Genomic DNA, 18,915 nt, shown 5'->3' with positions numbered 1-18,915 from the left:
GCTGAGTTTCACATTTCAGACTTAACTGCCTCATACAGGTTCCCTAGACCTTGGAGACCACATACATTTTTCTAGCTGGGAAATATTTCCCAGCCCTTACTCACCAGCCCTGTCAGCGTCTAATGTTCTTTGGGCTTGAAAATTAGGGTCAAAAGCTGTGACAAAGGTTTTTACTCCCACTTCTATGTCTTTATTTGATTTCCTACTGATTACACTTGATGTCATTTAGACCCAGGACTTGCATGCATAAAGCAAATACTAATTGTAATAAATAACAAATCTGTAGAGCTTTGCACTAAATCATTTTCACGTACATTATTTCACATCACATGCACGCCAAAGACGTTACAGAGCTGGCACGAGGGCCAGGAAGGAGACAGCTGCCACTTCAACTCAGGGTAAATGCTCGGAGGCAGGAGTGACGAAGAGGAAGGGAGTTAACAGCTCTAATGGGATTTGGGTGTTCTCTCTGGATTTCATTATCTGATGGATGCTCTCCCTGCCTTTCTTTTCAATTACCACTCCCCTTAGGAAAATAATTAGGCATTTTCTGCATGTTTTGATTGTTTGTGGTGTCTAAGAGAGAACAAGAATGCTTGAACACTGTGACAGTATAAATGGTTCCCTCTTTGGAGGCCAATTTAGAGATATCAAAATTTTAAATGCATGTACTCTTTGTCCCAGTTATGCTATATAAAATATTATTACCAATAGTAGCCAAAGGCTGGAAAAAATTAATATCCATCAATGAGAAATTGACTGGCTTAGTAGATTATAGCATGTCGATGCAGTGGGAAACTCTACAGCAGTGAGCAGAAAATGATACAGAACTGTACACCCTGATGGAGGAGACTAATCTCCAAGACCTGCTGCTTGGCGAAAAGAGCGAGGTCAGGACAGTGAGTGCAGAATGTTACCACCTGGTTACAATATTATTTGTATTCTTGTACATGCCTGAAATATCTCTGAAAGGACATGCAACTGTCGGTGAGAATAGATGCCCTCCAGGGGGAGGGGGGAGGATTAGAGATAAGTGGGACACGTATGTTTCACCAAACATCATTTTATGCTCTTTGTGTCTTTTACCATTTGTATATTGTGTACTCTTTTTACTTTCAAAAGAGAATGTCTCTGTGTTTAATATTTAGACACTTCATGTCTCTCTTTGATGTTTTCTTTTACAATTTTTACACTGCTTAGAAAAATACGGCTGTTTTACTTTCCCACGCAGCATGCCTGTTTCAAAATTAATAATTAAATTTCCAGTGTCTCTGTCCTGCGAAAGAATGTATATCTTCTCATTAACCAACATCCGACACATTTTTAACTATAAGCCCAGAGCTTAAGATGGATGAAGATGCACTCGTAAGAAATATGAAAATGGGTCTTATTAAAAATATAGTAATGTATTCAAAATGTACAGGAATTCCTTACCTATCCTTTCCCTTATCTTTTTGTTCAACTTGATGGGGCTGTTTGTTAAAGAAGCTCCAAGAGTTTGCTGTGGGCTTAGATGAGTGGTGGGAAGCAGAAACAAGGGGCACAGGCTTTCTATTGGGCTCGAGAATACCAGAGAGTGGCAGTGGACAGCATGTGGAGAGGACCCCGGTGACCTCCGTGACTTACTTCATTGTAAAATGGGCTGTTGGTTCCTTCCTTCACTGTGCTTTGCTTCTTCTCATCCCCAATCTCAATGGTCACAACAGGGTCGATGTTCTCGCCCACCAGCTGGCGGGCCTCAATGACAGTTATGGCAATCTACAACACAAGGCGGTGGGTATGCGCTCTGACCCGGCTCTTCCTTCCCGCAGGAAGCCCGGGGTAGGGCGCAGGGCGCAGGTGGGAATTGTCAATCACTTACTTGGTAATTTTGGGATCTGACCTCACCATCATGGATCTTAGTCATCAGTTTTGATCTATTGAAAGAAAGTTTAACATATGTATTTCATCAGGTTAGAACATATTTTAGATCCATAAGCCATGATGATATTTCCCTAGGTACTTCTAAGTACTTCTATTTACCTTGTATCACATATTCTCTTTATGTATTTTACATCTCTGGGGGACATACACATAAATGGACAAGTGACTTAACCACTCCACGACTCAGTCTCCACATCCCAAAAGTGGAGCTAATAATAGCACTTACCACATGAGGTGATTGCTAGAATTTAATGATACAATGCATGTAAATGTTTAAGCCAGGACCTGGCAAGAATAAATGTCAAATCTTATTGTGAGTGAGGCGATCAGTACTCTTTATTTTTTATTTTACAGAATGAGAAACTGAAACTCCTCCTCAAGTCAGCAGCGGAGCTGGGTCTCAATAAGGACGCCCCTTGGCTCCTGTCTGATCCTTTCCATGGGACCACTTTGCCGTTTCCATTAGATATAACAGTTCAGAATTTCATGATTGCTTTTGAAAAAATCGGCAAAAGAGAAAATTGGAAGGAAGAACCAAGGCACTGTCTCAGTGAGATTTCACATTCCGGAAGATTTCCTGTATCTGGACTGTCATAAGTAATTGAACACAGGAGCGCCACATCTGGGTTGAAAGATTGGGTAACAGTAGAAGGAAATGAAGAATCCTGACAGTTACAGAAGCAGCCATGGGTAGGAAATGAACTGCGCCTGAGTTCCTTTTAAATTCATTCTGTTGCCGTCTAACAATACCACCTTGCATCTGACTTCATTCCATTTGTCCAGGTGATTGAGTTCAGCAGAGAACAGAGTAAACGAGCAAGAATCTCAAGGCTTTGAAGTCAAACTGATTAGAATTACAATGCTTGCTCTCCCCAGCTTCCTCATCTGAAAGTGGAGAAGATAATTCCTACTATGTAGAGATTAACGGAGATAATGCACAGGAGGAAGGGTAGATATCAAAAAGTATATGTTCATTAATAAAATGGCAAATTTCTATCAACTGTTTACAGTGGAAAGGCTCTGTGATTTCCTCAGAGGAAAAACAAAGATGAAAACTATCATCTCAGCCCTGGCAAAGCTAGCAGTCTGTTCAAGAGAGAAGGTCCAAGGCATATAAAGAGAGAGCAGGTGAATATAAAATGTGTCATAGAAAAAAACAATGCCACAGTTCAGAGAAGAGACAAGTTCTGAGAGCTGGGATCAGCAACAAAGACATCTCTACAGAGGTTGGATCTGAATTGAGCATCAGTTAGTGGGCAGAATTTTAACTGATGGAGAATGTCTGACCAAGTAAAAAAGAGAAGTCTACCACTCCTCTTTTTCCTGCCTTCCTCCATTCAGTGCTATTATTCTAGCGAAATAAATGACAAATAAGCCCTTAAAAACTAATTAAAAATAATTGAAATTCCTTCCACTCAGGGGTTGGGGGTTGGTGGTTGTCAATGGGGCCATGTAGGAGGGAGGAGACATTGTGGTAAGTGTGCTCATGCCAATTGAGTGCCTTCTGCTGAAGGTCAGCCTCTGTGATATCACCTTCTCTGATTTGGTCACCCATCCCCTCTGCCCCTCTCACACATACACTGCCTTCCTATCATGGCATCATGATAACAACTGAGGGTCTACCACACAGAGAATCACTAATTTTCACTGAGAAAGATGGAGTGGCATGAGGAATTATCACAAGGAAGAAACTGGCATAAACATACATAGTAGACTGAAGCACTGATAGTTCCAACTGTTGGCTTCCTTGCATCTATGTTCTTTGCCCTGGAACTCAGTCTCCTCTAACTCTGATGTGGGCTGGCCTTGTGGCCTGCACTGGCCTATAGAGTGCAGCAAAAATGACTTGCTAATTCCAAATCTAGTCCTCAGGAGACCCATGTACTTCCACTCTCTTTCAGAATACTGCCATCCCCACCATCAGAACAAGCTCAGGCTGGCCTGTTAGAGGATCTGATAGCATTTGGAGGAGAATCCGCGGGCCCCAGCTGAAGCAAACCTAGACCAGCCTACCACTAGCCAACCTTCAGACTAAGATCTGTGGAGCTGCCAAATGACCACAGACACATAACTGATACATCTGTGACTATCTGGCACCAGGAAAACTACCCAACTAACTGATAGGCTCAGGAGCAATCATAAATGCTGATTCTATGAAACCACTGAATTTGGGGGTTATTCGGTACACATCAATAACTAACTGATACCACACTTTGCACGCAGAAAGTCAGTTTGCTCTGACTCTGTTGGGTCATATAAGGACCACCTTCTCATTTGGAACAGACACAAAGCTAAGACATCTCATTTATTGATAAAATTAAAGAGCAGGCGAGGGACAGCTCCTGAGTCTGCTGCTGCTGTCATTCCTGAACTGTGGTGGACGTGAGGGCCTAAACCCTGGGGATTTAAGACTGGAAGCAGGTAGAGCCAGAACCCTGGCCCAGATCACAAGGCCGGTGCTGCCACACACAAAGCTGGACATGAGGACATGCACTCCGTCTTCCTTAGACCGCAGGCTCCTTGCAGTGACTAGGTGCTAGTTTCTGTCCCCCAGAGCCTGCAGGGGTGCCTGACACTGAGGAGGTGCTCAGCAAATGTGTGTGCTTACTACCCACATCAACACAATACCTTCTCTTTGGAGGAGCCGGGGGGACAGGAGAGATAGATGTGTCGTCATAAATCGCATCTCCTCTTGGTCCTTCCTTTTGAGAAGGACCCTCCTCTGGTGCTTCTGCTTCACCTTGGCCATCTAGAGAAGCCAAAAGAGGAAGGAGACCCTGTTAAATATACATGTAGTGGTGATCTTGGTCTTGACTCTGTGTCCCGTGCTATGCCAGAGGGGTACAAGGCAACCATAAGATGGTTCTTACTAGCATGAAACTCAATACATTATTGACAGAGAGTCAGACACATATCTTACTTCTCTAAAAGAATATGCATCTTCTGTTTCCAGAGAAGAGTATATTTAAATGCATAGTATTATGGAAAGAAAACTTCAGTATGAATTAACACATGTTTTCAAGTCATAAGCTTGCCACAATGAGATGTAGATGAGTAATTTATCCCTTTCGAACCTCGTTAGCAACATTGAATATGCATAATGATCTCCTAGGGAACTGTTAAAATGCAGATTCTGATCCAGTAGGTCTGGGGTTTCTAACAGCAAGGTCATCTGGGGGACAATTTTGAGTAGCAAGGTGATGTAGGTTGAATAATGTTCCCCTGATATATCAGGCCTTGGTCCCTGGAACCTGTAAATGTGACATTTAGCAGAAGGGTGTTTGCAGGTGTGATAAAATTAAGGCTTGGAAATAAGGAGAGTAGCCTGCATTACACAGGTGGGTCCTAACAGCAAACACAGCATCCTTAGAAGAGTAAGGCAGAGGGACAAAGGGAAATGCAATGTGACTGTGAGGCAGAGATTGGACTGATGCTGCCACCAGAAGCCGGAAGAAGCAAGAAACAGATTCTCCTAAGGCAGCAAGGCCCTGCAACATCTTGATTTGGCCCGGTGACACTGATGGCGGACTTCTGGTCTCTGTTTCCACTGGAGAAGAAAGCCACCCCGTGTGTGGTATTTGTTACAGCAGCCATGGGAAACTAATACACACCTGTTAAGAACATTTCCACGAATGGATACTAAATTCTTAGATCTTCCCCTCCCCCCTACCAGGAGGATTCTGATTTAATTTATCTGGGATGCCACCTGGATATCAAAAATTTTTTTTAATTCTCTAGATTATTCTACTGTGTAGCACATCTTGAGAACTACTTCTTAACCAGGTTTTTGGCAAAAACTAAAAAATGGATGCAACACTCTTCTATATAAAGAGACTCTGCAAGGTGTAGTTCAAAACCCTGACTCCATCACGTTTGGGTTCAAATCCCAGCTCTGTCATTTCTGGCTCTAAGATTTGGAGCAAGTTACTTAACTTGTTTCGGCCATGTTTTCCTCATTCATAAAGCAAAGCAATGCTAGTGTTATCTACCCGCAGAGCTATTAGGAAAAAATTAAAGTACGGACAGCCCCTAGCACAGTGCTGGCAGGGCACTTGGTGAGTTTCCATTGCAGGGATTTCCGGTTGGGTGACTTGGGTAAGTCACTTAGAATTTCTTGGCTCTTTTCCCTTTTGCCTATAAAATGAAAGGATTAGATAAGAAAAGTGGTTTTAAACATTTTAAAAGCAACATAACCCTTTCAATAAATGTAATTTTATACCAAACTTCAATATATAACATAAAGTCCATGCACACAGAACTGTTCCACGTGCCAGGGGCTGAAATTCCACGCAGGGAGCCTCCCACAGGACCTCACCAACCCCCCTCGGCAGACACCCCTGAAGCTCCTTCTCAGAGCCCTGAGCTCTGTGGACCTGTCAACCTGTCAGCTTAATAATCTCTAAACGCCTTCTAGTTTTAAAGTATTTTGGTTCTCTGATTTTAATCAGCAACCGAGGAAACAGTGCCGGGCCAGACAGCAAGTGGTATAATGCGTCCCACATGTCTAAGGAGCTCACAGACAAGGGCCTTTGCAGGTGCTTAGTAGCTACAGAAAGGATGACTGAATGAACACAGTCACTTCGGACTCTTCTCTCACTGGGGAAACAAAAGGCAAGCCAGCCTATGGAGATGCCAGAAAAAATGCCAGCACCTGGCTGCTCTCTGGTAGCAGCAAGAGAAAATTAAGTCTTTCTCCTCTACTTGGCAACGAAGACCTCAAGGATGAGGACCAAATGTAAGCAGTGAACATGCTTACGTACCTCCCACGTGCCAGAAGCTGTGCGCAGGTAGATGCCAAGAATGGAAGGCGTAAGAAAATGGGGGCCCCTCCCTCTATGTCACACGCTGGAGGGTGGCACAGACCAGGAGGTAGAAAGGCAGCCGGCCTCCTCTAGAGCTGGCATGCACGCATTCATTCATTTACTGAATTACTACCATCTTCCCTCCAATCCACTCACCACAGAGCATGCGGAGAGACCGTCTAAAGAAAAGCCTTCTCGGGTTGCTTCTCTTCTTAAAACCCCTCCGTGGCTTCCCACTGTACTTGGAATAAAGCTGAAGTTCGCCGCGCTGCCTGGCTTCCGTCTCCTCCTCCTAGCCCTCCTGTCCCGCTGTCCCTGCCGTCACTGCTTTCCAGCCACACAGCCCCCTTTCAGCTCCGTATCCCCTAACGAGCCCTCTCCTGCGTGGAACCTGTCTGCACAAACATCCCTCCGTCTGAGTCTGAGCTGCGCCCCTGCCCCGCCCACGGGGGCAGCTTCTCTTCCTCGAAGTTTCGGCTTAAACGGTACCTCCCCAGACAAGCCCTCTCTGACTGCCCTGAAAGAGGTTGCCCAGTAGTCTCTTGCCACACACTATTTTCTTGACGCTACTCTTCTCAATTGGTAACACCGTTCCCTCATCAGGGCCCCGATGGGAAACAGATGGCCCACCCAGAGCAGGACCATCTGAGGGCTTGTTTTGCAAAGGCATGGGTGTGGGAAAACCACCGAGGCCTCCGCAGCTCACTGGGGCTCACAGCAGCAGGCTGTTACCACACTCAGAGGCCCACCAAAATGAGGAGAGAGAGCGGCCACCAGAACCTGGAAGGAGAAGTCATGTGCGGTCAGCTTCCCCACAAGGAGCAGCAACCAGCCTTCAGTGGAGGGACCCCGGTCATGGCCTCCGCTCCTCCCTCTCTCAGACCCCCTGCCGGGGCACCCCCCTGGAAGGGACCTGGGTCGTGCACCCACAGAGGCTAGCCCCCTGGGACAGAGAGAAGGTGGAGAAGGGTGCAGAAGAGATATGAAGGGGCAAACGAGGAGTCCTGCACAGACCTGTCCCCACTCTAGACTATCTGCTCTTCTCCATTTTACACCCAGAACCTGGCACAGCACTCAGCTCTCAGCAGACATTCCATTACTATCTGCTGAGCAGATGAATGAATGAATGGACGGTCGTGGGAGGTACCCAATAACTCTTTGTTGGGTAACCAATTCACAGAGGAGTTAAAGTAACTGGAATTTTAGAAAATTAAGACGTAGCCAGTATGCCTCAAAATACACAAATATAAGAGCCACAGACTTTGAGAATCTTGAAACATTTCGCCCAGAGAAGTCTTAACTTCCCAGGCCAGGCCAACAAGGAAGGACCAATGTGTACTCAGTTCTATGGACTTTGTTTTGTCAGCCTCCTGCAGGGTGGCCCCTGGCCAGCTGGACGGGTGCTGTTTACTTTCCAGGAGGGGGCTGATTCTCTGCCCTGTTTGCTTTGTGGGCTGAAGACTCTAATTAGAATGAGCCACAGGAGCCGGCCCCTCCGAAACACCTGTGGCGGACCGCCCTCACTCTCGGCCAGCGGCCAGCCTGCTCCTTCCTCCCCCGCGCGCTGAGGGCCCCAACAGGAGTGGTTGGGAGGCCCGGGCTCTGGTGTGAGACTGACCCAGGGGCAGGAGCCGACTTCTTCTCTTATTAGCTGTGTGGCTTTGGGCAAGCCACTCACCCTCTCTGACCTTCAGTTGTAAACCAGGAGCCGAGGAATCTGCATTTTGGAGTAGCAAATGATGCGGGTCAGGTAGAAAGCATCAGGGTCTTATTAAATGTGTCATAAGTATTATTTTTCATAATGTCCTTGAAGAAAGGGACTGTGCCTTATTCAAGCACCTGTCCCCAGGACCTACCACAGTGTCATAATTTCAAGGACACCCGGAAAGACCCTTAAGCCTTTTCTACCTGTTCCCTGATACCTTTGACTGAGTAGACAAGTACGTCTTTGAAACGTTAAGCCTCGTCTCCACATAAAATGTAATGCCTCTCCCATCCCATCCCAGGTGACTCTGACTCATTACTATCAACGCGTTAGCATGAATGGTTTTCACATTATTTTACTCTAAGTTTAGGTGGGGCAGAGGCTGCAGGACACCCGCAGCAAACGGCAGTGAAGGGTGAAGGGAGCCCTCCCAAGGAGATGCGAAGGGTGAAAATGAGGCAGACCTACTGCACCGTTATGGTTTAGAAATGGCCCCCAAAGCTAGCCTTGAACGGGTGGTTGTCAGGGCCCCCAGCAGAAGTCTCCCAGGAACCACCCCAGACCTGTCCAATGGAAGGTTATTTTTATTTGATTCAATACACATGAATGTAGCGGGATGCAGGCCTGGCCCGGGCTGGCAGCATTCGCACTGGAACTGGGGCTTTGCTCATTAGGAGAAGGATGTAGCCCCTTGTAAGGGCAGAAGGTCAGGCAGCCTGGGTTTACCTCCCACCCTGCTTGCTTTCTGGCATTGTGGCTGCTGGGGAGGCAGGCTTCAGGGGTCTAGGCAGCCACGCAAAGTCCTACGATGAAAAGGACCTCGTCAAACCTGGCTTAATGTTCTGCCGTCACCATCTAGAAAGTCTTAATAATTTACTAACAATGGCTTTGCATTTAGCTTTTCACTGGGCCCTGCAGATTCCTGCAGCTGGGCTTTCCCATACTTCACTCTCTCTGCGTCTCTGAAATCTCACTTGCAAAAGTAGGACAAAAACACCGACCGGAAAGATGATGGAGTTAAATGAGACGGTGTATGCAAGGCCTCCCATAACAGCTGCTATGCTCACTCTCACTTTCAAAGTCTCACGTGACCCTCTATCTGGCCGATTGACATCAACCCAGCAACCCATGTCATGTCCCTTTGGCAAAGGGGGAAACTGAGACTCAGAGATGCTGAGGGACATATCCTGGGCCACAGAGCATATTAGAACAGACAGAGGAACTTGAATCCAGTTGCTGCTTCTTCATGGGTTCCCTTCCACCCATTGGGTCCAATGACCAGGTGACCAGCCATCCTGGGGTGGGTTGCCTTGGGCCCGCACCTGTAACCGGAAGGGTCTGAAGACCCAGCAGGCAACCCGTTTCCTGCTTCCCCCTAAGGAGGGTGAACTGCATTCTCAGCCAAGGAAGGGCCCACTCTGCAAGGCCCCAAGATAGCGATCAGCTTCCCCCCCCAGAAAAGCCTCACCTTTTGCAGCCTTGTTCACTAGGATTAACCCCTTCTCTGCTTTATTCTTCTTCTTCTTCAGCTTCCCAAACATCCCCTTTCTGAAAAGAAGAAGAAAAACTTAAACACAGTCACAGTAACTTTGAGTCATTTAGATGTGTGAGGAGAAAATAAATACATGTGCACACACTGAGTTTCCCAGAAGCCGACCAGCCTCCTCATTTACCCACAATAGGGATCAAAAGACAAGGGTCAGGATGACCCAATAAGGGATCTAGGCAGTTTTACTTATGCAGAAACCAGGAAAACACCACATGAACAGAAACTGTCAAAAAGAAAGAAAGACAGAAACGAAATTGCACTTCAATGAGGCATAACCCTAATACTGACAGCACCAGCTGGCACTTCTCCAATTCTCCTCACTCTGTCTGTGCACGCATGCAAAACAAAGGGCAACATTTAATAACGATGTCAATCAGCCACCCTCTCCTACAATTTACAGGTGAGGAGCCAAGGCCCAAAGAGGGTAAGTAATGTTTCTAAGGTCACATAGCTCCTAAGTGTCAGAGCTACCCCTGGAACCCAAGTTGCCTGATTTCAGAGCCCAGGCTATACAGCTTGGTGGCCTTGAGCCTGCTGGTTCCCCCAGGCAGCAGGAACACCCTCTCCAGAGCCAGGCTCCCAGACCATTTCCAAGGTCAAGAGGCCGCGGAACTCACTGAGGCCATGCCACAAGCACACATAAGCAGGCCCGAGATATGTGACCCAAATGTCAGCTATTATTATTACTGTTATCATTAGCCCCGAGCGAGAAGCCATTTGGGGGCCTCCTTCCCATCTCTGGAAAAGGCCACAGTCCACTGTCTCTAACAGACAATAAAAGCATCCCAACACCCTGCTGGCCATCTGTGAGAATCGCTTTTTGGACCTGAGAGCCTGAAGGAAGAGCAGCCGGCTCTGCGTGGAGGAGCGGAAAGTCACGGTTCAGAGGAAAAGTCCTGGCCTTGAGTCAGGCTGCTGGTGGGCAGCGTGGAGGGAGGGGCGGGAGAGCAGGGAAGGCCCGGAGGAGCGGGGAGGAGAGAGCAGCAGCTCCGCCCCTCCCCGCGAGGTTTCTGGAGCAATGAGGGCTGGGACCCACCAACCAGCAGAGTTTTCCATTCTGCTTCCATGTTTAGGACTTAGGAGGGGCAGAGTACACGGGCTAGGCTGCCTGGATTCCAACCCCAGCTCTACCTTTGCAACCTTGAACAGGTCACTTAACGTCGCCCGACTTACCATTTTCTGAAATTTCTTAAAGGAAACTTCCAATAATAGTTCTTGCTACTCTGTTCTCAAAGGAAAGTTACCAGGCAGAGGGCCCAAGGCCAGTGCCTTCCAAACCCTGAATCACCCACTGTGGTCCCCGAGGGCTCGCTACTGTGACCATTTCACAGAGGCAGAGTCCGACGTTCCTGGGAGCTTGGCCAATGGTCCCTGCAGACTACTTGAAAAGGACTACTTGAAAAGGCTGAGTTACTTCCAGCCTCAAATAGGAAATTGCTTCTAATAAATGGCAGTATCTACCGGAGGGAGACATTAGGTTCCTTTAGGATGACCTTCATCATCCATGGCCTCCTCATTCTGAATCTCCCGCTGGGCAGCTGGTGACTGAGGCGTCGGGGCATGCCTGGAACCGCTGCCCTGGCAGGAGAGGTGGGAGAGGGGCCCCACCTCCTAGAGACAGGCAGCGCCCCCATCTCTGAAACCAAGAGCAGTTGGCCCTGCTGCCCACTAGGAGCCATGAGGAACCCTAAAAGATACTGTTGTCCCGAGTCACTTCCAAAGACTTGTGATTGCTTTAAAGAAGACCAGTGCAGAGGTCTGGTCTGGGCGTGGCTCAGACCCCCGGCAGGGGGACCAGAGAAATGCTTCAGAGTCACCCAAAGGATTTACAACCAGCTCTGCTGGGTGGGCTGTTTGTTTCACAAACATGCAAGGCTGTTGGCCTGGACCCCTGAGTCAGTCGTGAGGGGCGCTCTCGGCCTGACTCCCAGGGTGAAACGCCTTCTTGATAAAACTTGATTCCTCCCCCTCGATCCCATGGCATCCACAGCAGAGAGGACACAGGGCTCACCTGCCCAGAACGATCGTGCCATGGCCATGCTGGGAAAATCGGTGACACGGGACTCAGCTCAAGGGCCAGCTTTAATCTGCTAGAATTTGGGGGTTGGATAAGCATGTTTTGTTCACGTGTCACACAAAGTCAGTTCTTATCTGATTCGCAGGATGACATTAAAATAGGAAACAATGCTTGTAAAATGCTGCACATTATTGCAATGTTGATGACAAGGAAGTGCGTTAGACTATGTCCCTGAATGCATGTATAATTTTTAAACGAATATATTGAAATTCACTATGTGCCAGGAACACTGTTTCACACACATTGCCACCTAGGTGTCCCACAGCGTATCACCAGGCAGATTTCATTATTGTCCATTTTTACAAACAAGAGGTTGTTGGAGGTTTCCAGCTCATACGTTGGGATCAGCCAATAATCAGGAGGACTCACCTGGTAAGTCTCCAGGGCAGGTACCATCACGCCCCTGTCTCCAGTCTGCCAGGGATCCCAGCATGGGACCCTCCCCCTTCGCAACATGATTGAGACTCTGGCTTAGGACCTATTTAATCTCCTCCCAAGTCCACCCCAAGAGAAGTCAAGAGACACACAGAAACCCCCATACCAACCTGGTCTCCTCAGGGTGAAAGCTACCGTGACTCCGAAATCTGTATCCAAACAATAAGAATATCAAACAGCACACGTGTTAGGCTTGTTTCAGCACATCTGTTCCAGGTGGCGATGCTCCATGTTGAAACCCAGGACCCTCGCTGCCGGGCACATGGAAAGCAGAGCTGGACAACGGGGTTGGGGTCTCACCTACACACTTTATAACTCTGTCACAGGGCTGGCCCCGGGGCTTCGCACAGCTCCAGGCTCCTCTACTCCCTGGGCTGTTATATATATGATTGAAGTAACTCTCATGCTGAACTATAAAGAGCTCTACTAAGAGCTAATTTAATGTCATGTTCATAGTTCAGTCGAGCTGAGATTAGAGAATCGCTTGCAGGCTAGGTCTCCGCGTGGTTTCCCACTGTGTCACCGAACTCCCCGACTGGGCTCACCTTTCCTACCTTCAGTGGGGAAAAGAAGTCACTCAGGACAAAGGACAAAACACTAAGTTAACTGTGTCCACAGTGTGACCAGTCCTGGCCCCTGCTACCCTCTTCTCCCCTAAGAGGACACAGGACACAGGTGGCCGGTGCGCCTCTCCCTTGACACCCAGAGGCACAGCCCCCAGTACTTTAAAAAATTTTTTTGAACATTTTGTGAATTTATTCACATGAAAACTCTTATAAACTTTAAAAAAATAAGGTTTAATTACATATGTAATAAAATTTCTTTATCCAGAAAATAAATTTGCATATAACAGGTCTATTCTAAGACCCAAACAAAACCAAGCTTTACTACCATCCTAAGGTATCTGAGGAGCCTTGGATAAGTTCCCAGATGCCTTCTGGGAAATACCTCCTTGGAAATATCCCATCTGTGTATTTATCTTACTTCTAAGACTGGGATATATTCATTAAATGCAAACCTCCAAACCCAGCAACAGCTATAATGTGGGTTGTGACAGAAGACTGTTAAATAAACATCTGTATGACATCCTGCCTGTGTCAACTCTGAAGCTTTTCTTCCTCTCTCCGTGTGATCCTCCTGTTACAACTTACCTGCTTTTACTTCTTTAGGGCATTGATGCTCAACCTTCCTTGCACATTGAACTCGTACCGGGCAGCTTTCTAACCTGTCCCACACAGTGGCCAGGCCTCATTCCAGAGAATCTGGTTTCATTGTCCAGCCAAGAGGCTAAGGCTCAGTGCTTTTTAAAGTCCCCAAAGTGACTCTAATAGGTGGCAGGACTGCACCCCTGAGGTTAAGCCATCAGCAACAATGAACTGTCCTCTCAAAGAGAAGGTTTATGTTTTTTCAAGAAAGCTCAGAAGATAACTTTATAACCAAACAATGAAATTTAGGAAATTCAGTATACTTGGTGGATACATTTTAGTAGGCTGAAAGAACTTTATCGTCTAACCCCAACTTCTCTTCCATTTAAAATCTCTATCCCAGCAAAGAGGCCAGAGAATTGGTTACCTTTTCTAGTTATGCGTAGGATCAGCCCAGTCTTGGAGGAACCGAGCGCACAGTGTCCCAGGCAATGGCCTGAATAAATGGCTCTCAGTCTCATGGGAATCAGCTCGTTCTTGCCCACTGCAGCTCAGAACCTGCTACCTCACTGAGGTAAGCGGATCTTTCTCTATTACGTCCTCATTTTGCACATTGGCCATCATAAGATTCAAATGTCACCAGCTCAACAGACTATCCTTGAGAACCGTGATATTCACCTGACACAGCGGCTGAGCCTAGGAAATGCACCTCCAGGGATGCTAAGGAACCCTCCTCCTGTGGTTTTTCTGAATCAAGGATGACCCAGGAATAATTCAGAGTCCCATCATGTAAAGCCAGCCTAGAGTAAGCCAGTCCTTCGAGATCTTTGCCAAGTGTCCAAGGACAATGCAGTTGGACGGTTCTGCTGTGGGGTTGCTCCAGGAAAATGGGGACTTTCCCCCCGCATGCATCGCACCCACCCTGCAGCCCAGTGGAAGTGCCCACTACTGATGCCATCTTCCAAGGGTGAGGACCCCTCCCCAGCCACTGGCCTCCCTCCTGTCTCACCCCTCCTCCTCTATGGCTAAGGTCAGCACATGACCATGTTGGTTAGGGCACAAGGAAAATAGAGACACAATATTGGCAGGTGGTATCAAAGACTCAGTACAATTAGGGCCGCTGGATCCACCCCAACTCCAAACGTTCTCTTGCCTGGTCCCCTAAGAAAAATGTCCACTTTTCCTATTCCATCCTCTTTATAGCCAGACTGATCAGAGTCCTGATCTCGGTTCTCCTAAACAAAAGAATCAACCTTCGAGCCAAAATAAGACTATAGGCAGCTTCCCAACATTTGGAACAAGCAGCTCTCTCCCTCTATGTCTCAGCATCAGCAAATCTTCAAACTCCCACCCTTTTTAAGCGTTCAGCTTTTCTTCACTCCCCAAACCTTTCTCTTCCCTTTATCTTCTGGCAGAATGATAACAGTATGAAACCCAATGATTGATACTCCACTTGAGTAAGATTAAGCTGCGAGATTCCTATTCCCGCGGGGTCTTCCCCTCTTCAGGCCTACCCTCCCGTGGAACATCCGTGTTCTACTTTCTGTCCCTACATCTGAGAGGGAGTATGTCACAGAGGTGGGGTTTCTTCTCCCTGAAGCTGGGTGGGTGAATCCATCTGATTCACAGTGAAGTATGGAAAAGCCAAGCTGGATGCCAGCCCATCCAGCTTCCTCCCATCTAGCTGTGTTAAAGGTGATGCCTTGATCTCAATTTCTCGATGGGTTTTGAACATATGGGGGAGAGAGATGGGTATGTGTATAGCCTTAGGAGCACCAGTACACTGATATATAACACATTTTATTACAAGTGAGAAGCATTAAACTCCATAATGGATAGAAAGAAGGTCTAATGAAATTTCTTCCAAACCTTGTTTTTTGGTGTCATGGATATTGAAGACAGGTCTTGTGTGAAATTAAACTAAGTAACCACCCTTGCCATAATTTTTTCTCTGAGCCATTAATAGGCTGATGTTCATTGTGCCTCTCTAAGAGGATAATACAGTATTCATATTTTTCCAAATTAATTTGATCACACCTTTATCACAAAAGAGCAAATATCCTGACACTTTTGGGGATATCCAGAGAAAGAGAACCTTGGCAACTTTTAGTGCTCTTCTCTCTTTTAAGACTTTCGTGAGATGAGCAGTGATCAAGTAAGAAGTACTGGGGAAATAGAGATCCCAGGACACATCTCCCAGGTCCTGGTTTAATTCTCCCTCTGCCTCCACCCGGCTCCGGTTCTAACTCAGTTCCCTACTGGCCTTTTTGCATCCATCCTCTCTCCTTCCTGCAAACTAGTCTCCATTCTGCAGGCATCTGCAAACCAGGAGAGCAGAGAACTAACTTTCTTAATGTGATAAAGAGTATCTACAAAAGCCCTAGAGTTAATATGACACCAGTAGTAAATATTGAAAGACTTCCCCCAACATTAAAAAAAAGTGAGACAAGGATATGCACTATCACTCTTTCTATTCAACACAGTATCAGATCAACACAGTTTGACTATTTGAATTAATAAGTGAATTTATCAGGGCATCAAGACACAAGGGCAATATACAAAATTCAGTTGTACATCTCCATACCAAAAAAAGGATTATAAAGTAAAATTGTAAATAAAGGTATTATAATAGCATAAAAAATTTAAGAATAAATCTAAGAAATATGAGCAAGACCTCTATACTGAAAATTAGAAAATAAAATACATGGAGTGATATTCCATGCTCGTGAACGAGAAAGTGTAATTTTGGGAAGATGCCAAACTTTCCCAATTTGATTTAGAGATTATATTTACTGCATCTGCTTTGTGAAAACTTTCAAGTCATACATTTATGATTGTGTGTGTTGTGTGCACATGTCATGATTCAGTAAAATGTTTAAATTTTTTAAAGCCTAGTTTTGGGACCCAAAGCTCTGGCTTTGAGTATCAGTGCAGCCATCTGCTGATGAGGAAGGCTTGAGCAAACTTCTCATCCTCTGTGTCTCAGCTTCTTCATCTGTAAAGTGGAGGATAAGTTATGTCTCCCTTAGAGGGATGTCATGAAGATCAAATGAGATAAAAGATGCCACATTCTGTTTGTAAACACTAAAGTACTATATCCTACACATGTTAATTAAAGGAAAAAATAGGATTGACATTCTGCGAATGTCCCTTGGGGCCCTCACAACCCAGCCTCAGCCCACCAGTCCAGCCCTGGACTCCCCAGACACTGGACTCCAGCCCCATGCACAGCTCCGCCTGACTCCATCACACTCTTTTGCCCATGGACACTTTCTCACTCCAGGCCCTCCATTGAAAGTGACTTCTCCCGTCTCTATCAACACCCAAATCTATATTCTAGGCCCAACTCAACTACCTTCTTTTATGTGATGGGTTCTCCAGTTTTGCAAGGAAGAGCAAATCACTCATTCTTCTGGATTTCACTAGCACTTGGTTCTTATCTGTATGATAGCATTTATCACATGAATACTAACAGTATACAATGGTCATTCTCCTTTATTAGACGCTGAGCTTTTGAAGGCAGTAACCGTGTTTGTTTATGTCCATACCTTCAGTCTCTAGCATAATGCCTGGGTCACAGCAGGGCTCAATGACTATTAGACACATGGATAGATAGATGGACAGATAGAGCATTCATTTGGAAAGCTCCACAAGAATTCACTGAAAGTGCTTTGTCTCTCTTAAAAAATGTATCATAGCAGACAGAAGAGTCAAAGCCATTCCAGGACTGAGAGCATACTGAGAAAAGAGAGTAACCCAAAACATCAGTTGCTAAGCCTTGCCCTGATAGTTACCTTGGAGCTGTGAAGAAAGAGGAAATTATTCTCTCTGGAGCTTGATAAACCATTTGTTTTCTGTTAAATGGTGCATCAGATCTGGCTGTCACCCAGCCTTGGTCTCCATCCAGTTCTTAAAATCATTCCCTTTTCTAATGCATCCTCCTTTTCCTTTCTCTTTTTCATGTCTAAATACCTTTTTTTGGTCGGTTCTTTCTCTACCACCAGTCCCGTGGGTGGTGACTCAACAGAAGAATGTGGAGCCGATTTGTGTCCCAGCAAAACATACCTGGGGTACAGAGAAAATCTAACAGGGTCCTCAGCCTTAGAGGTGCTCACAGTGTGGTTGTGAGGTTATAAGCACAGAAGAACAATGCTGTCATGGGTAGGTGCCAAGTGCTTTTGGAGAACAGAGGAAAGAATGCCTGACATGGGACAAGAAGAGCCAAGGAAGGCAACCAGAAGAGGCGATACTCCAGTTTGATCTTAAGAGAGGAATAAGATCCTGGGAAGCAGAGAGGAGATGGGTGGAGAGGATGAGCATGTATTCAATACTACTCTGTTCGATTCCTTTACATGTGATCATTTAGAGAAGGGCCACAACAACCTTGAGCGAAGACAATATTAGTCTCAGTTTACAGAGGTGAAATTGAATTAGAAAGATTAGGCCATGCTATGGACTTAATGTCTGTACCCCAGCCCCAAGTCAATATGATGAAGCCGTAATCCCCTGGCATGATGGTGTTTGAAGGCGAAGCCTTTGGGAAGTAATTAGGTTTGGATGAGGTCATGGAGGTGGGACTTGCGCTTTTATGAGAAAATAAAAGGACAGGGTCCCCCTCTCTCCTCTCTCTCTACCATGTGCTCTCATCAGACTCTTGTCAAATAGTCATCAAACTGTCATCAGACACCTCTCTCATCAAACACTGGGTCTGCAGGCACCTTGGACTTCCTGGCCTCCTGAACTGTGAGAAATAGGTATTCATTGTTTAAGCTACCCAGGCTATGGTATTTTTGTTATAGCAGCCAAAATGACTAAGACAGGCCACTTTTGGATATAGACAGAGTTCAGACTGGATAAGCAGGCAAGGGGAACAGTACACACACAGATACTCAAGAAAACTCCCTCTGAATACCTTGTAGTATTAAGAGTCTTTCCAAGAACTGAAAATCCCAACAATCCTCCTATATTGAGAGATGCAGAATCAGGTCTGAGAAAATAACCCCTCTGGCTACAATAGATGATACCTTTGCGCCCTAGTGTATTGGGTGTTTTTCCACTCCTGACAGGTTTCTCTGAGGTTCCAAACCAAGACAGCAAGATGAACTATATTGCAAAAGTCCATGCATTCCACCTAATCTTCTGGAAATTCAAAACATCTCAGAGCTGAAAAATTTCTTTAAAATCATCTATTGCTCCATCTGTTTGAATTCCTTTACATCCATCTCCATTAACTCCAACCTATTATTATTGTTTGAATATCCCTGGGGATGAGGAGTTCA

The 18,915-nt window shown here is 46.1% G+C and overlaps 1 protein-coding gene across 1 annotated transcript in view; it reads right to left on the bottom strand.

Moving 5' to 3' along the window:
* The window catches only part of FER1L6 (fer-1 like family member 6), a 94,277-nt gene extending 84,306 nt beyond the window's left edge, over positions 1-9,971 (bottom strand). Inside the window, exons 1-4 of the mRNA XM_054590092.1 lie at positions 9,899-9,971; positions 4,552-4,672; positions 1,862-1,916; positions 1,627-1,758 (exon numbers count right to left, since the gene is read on the bottom strand). Of these exons, the coding sequence (XP_054446067.1) occupies positions 1,627-1,758; positions 1,862-1,916; positions 4,552-4,672; positions 9,899-9,971 (381 nt within the window). The remainder of the gene's footprint in view (positions 1-1,626; positions 1,759-1,861; positions 1,917-4,551; positions 4,673-9,898) is intronic.
* Positions 9,972-18,915: the final 8,944 nt, after the last annotated feature.

This window comes from Pteronotus mesoamericanus, unplaced genomic scaffold, assembly GCF_021234165.1.
Source record: "Pteronotus mesoamericanus isolate MK-2021 breed Mesoamerican mustached bat unplaced genomic scaffold, CSHL_Meso_final scaffold_174, whole genome shotgun sequence".
NCBI lineage: Eukaryota > Metazoa > Chordata > Mammalia > Chiroptera > Mormoopidae > Pteronotus > Pteronotus mesoamericanus.
Note: the sequence above shows the minus strand (reverse complement) of the source record. Positions and strands in the feature narration are given on the sequence as shown.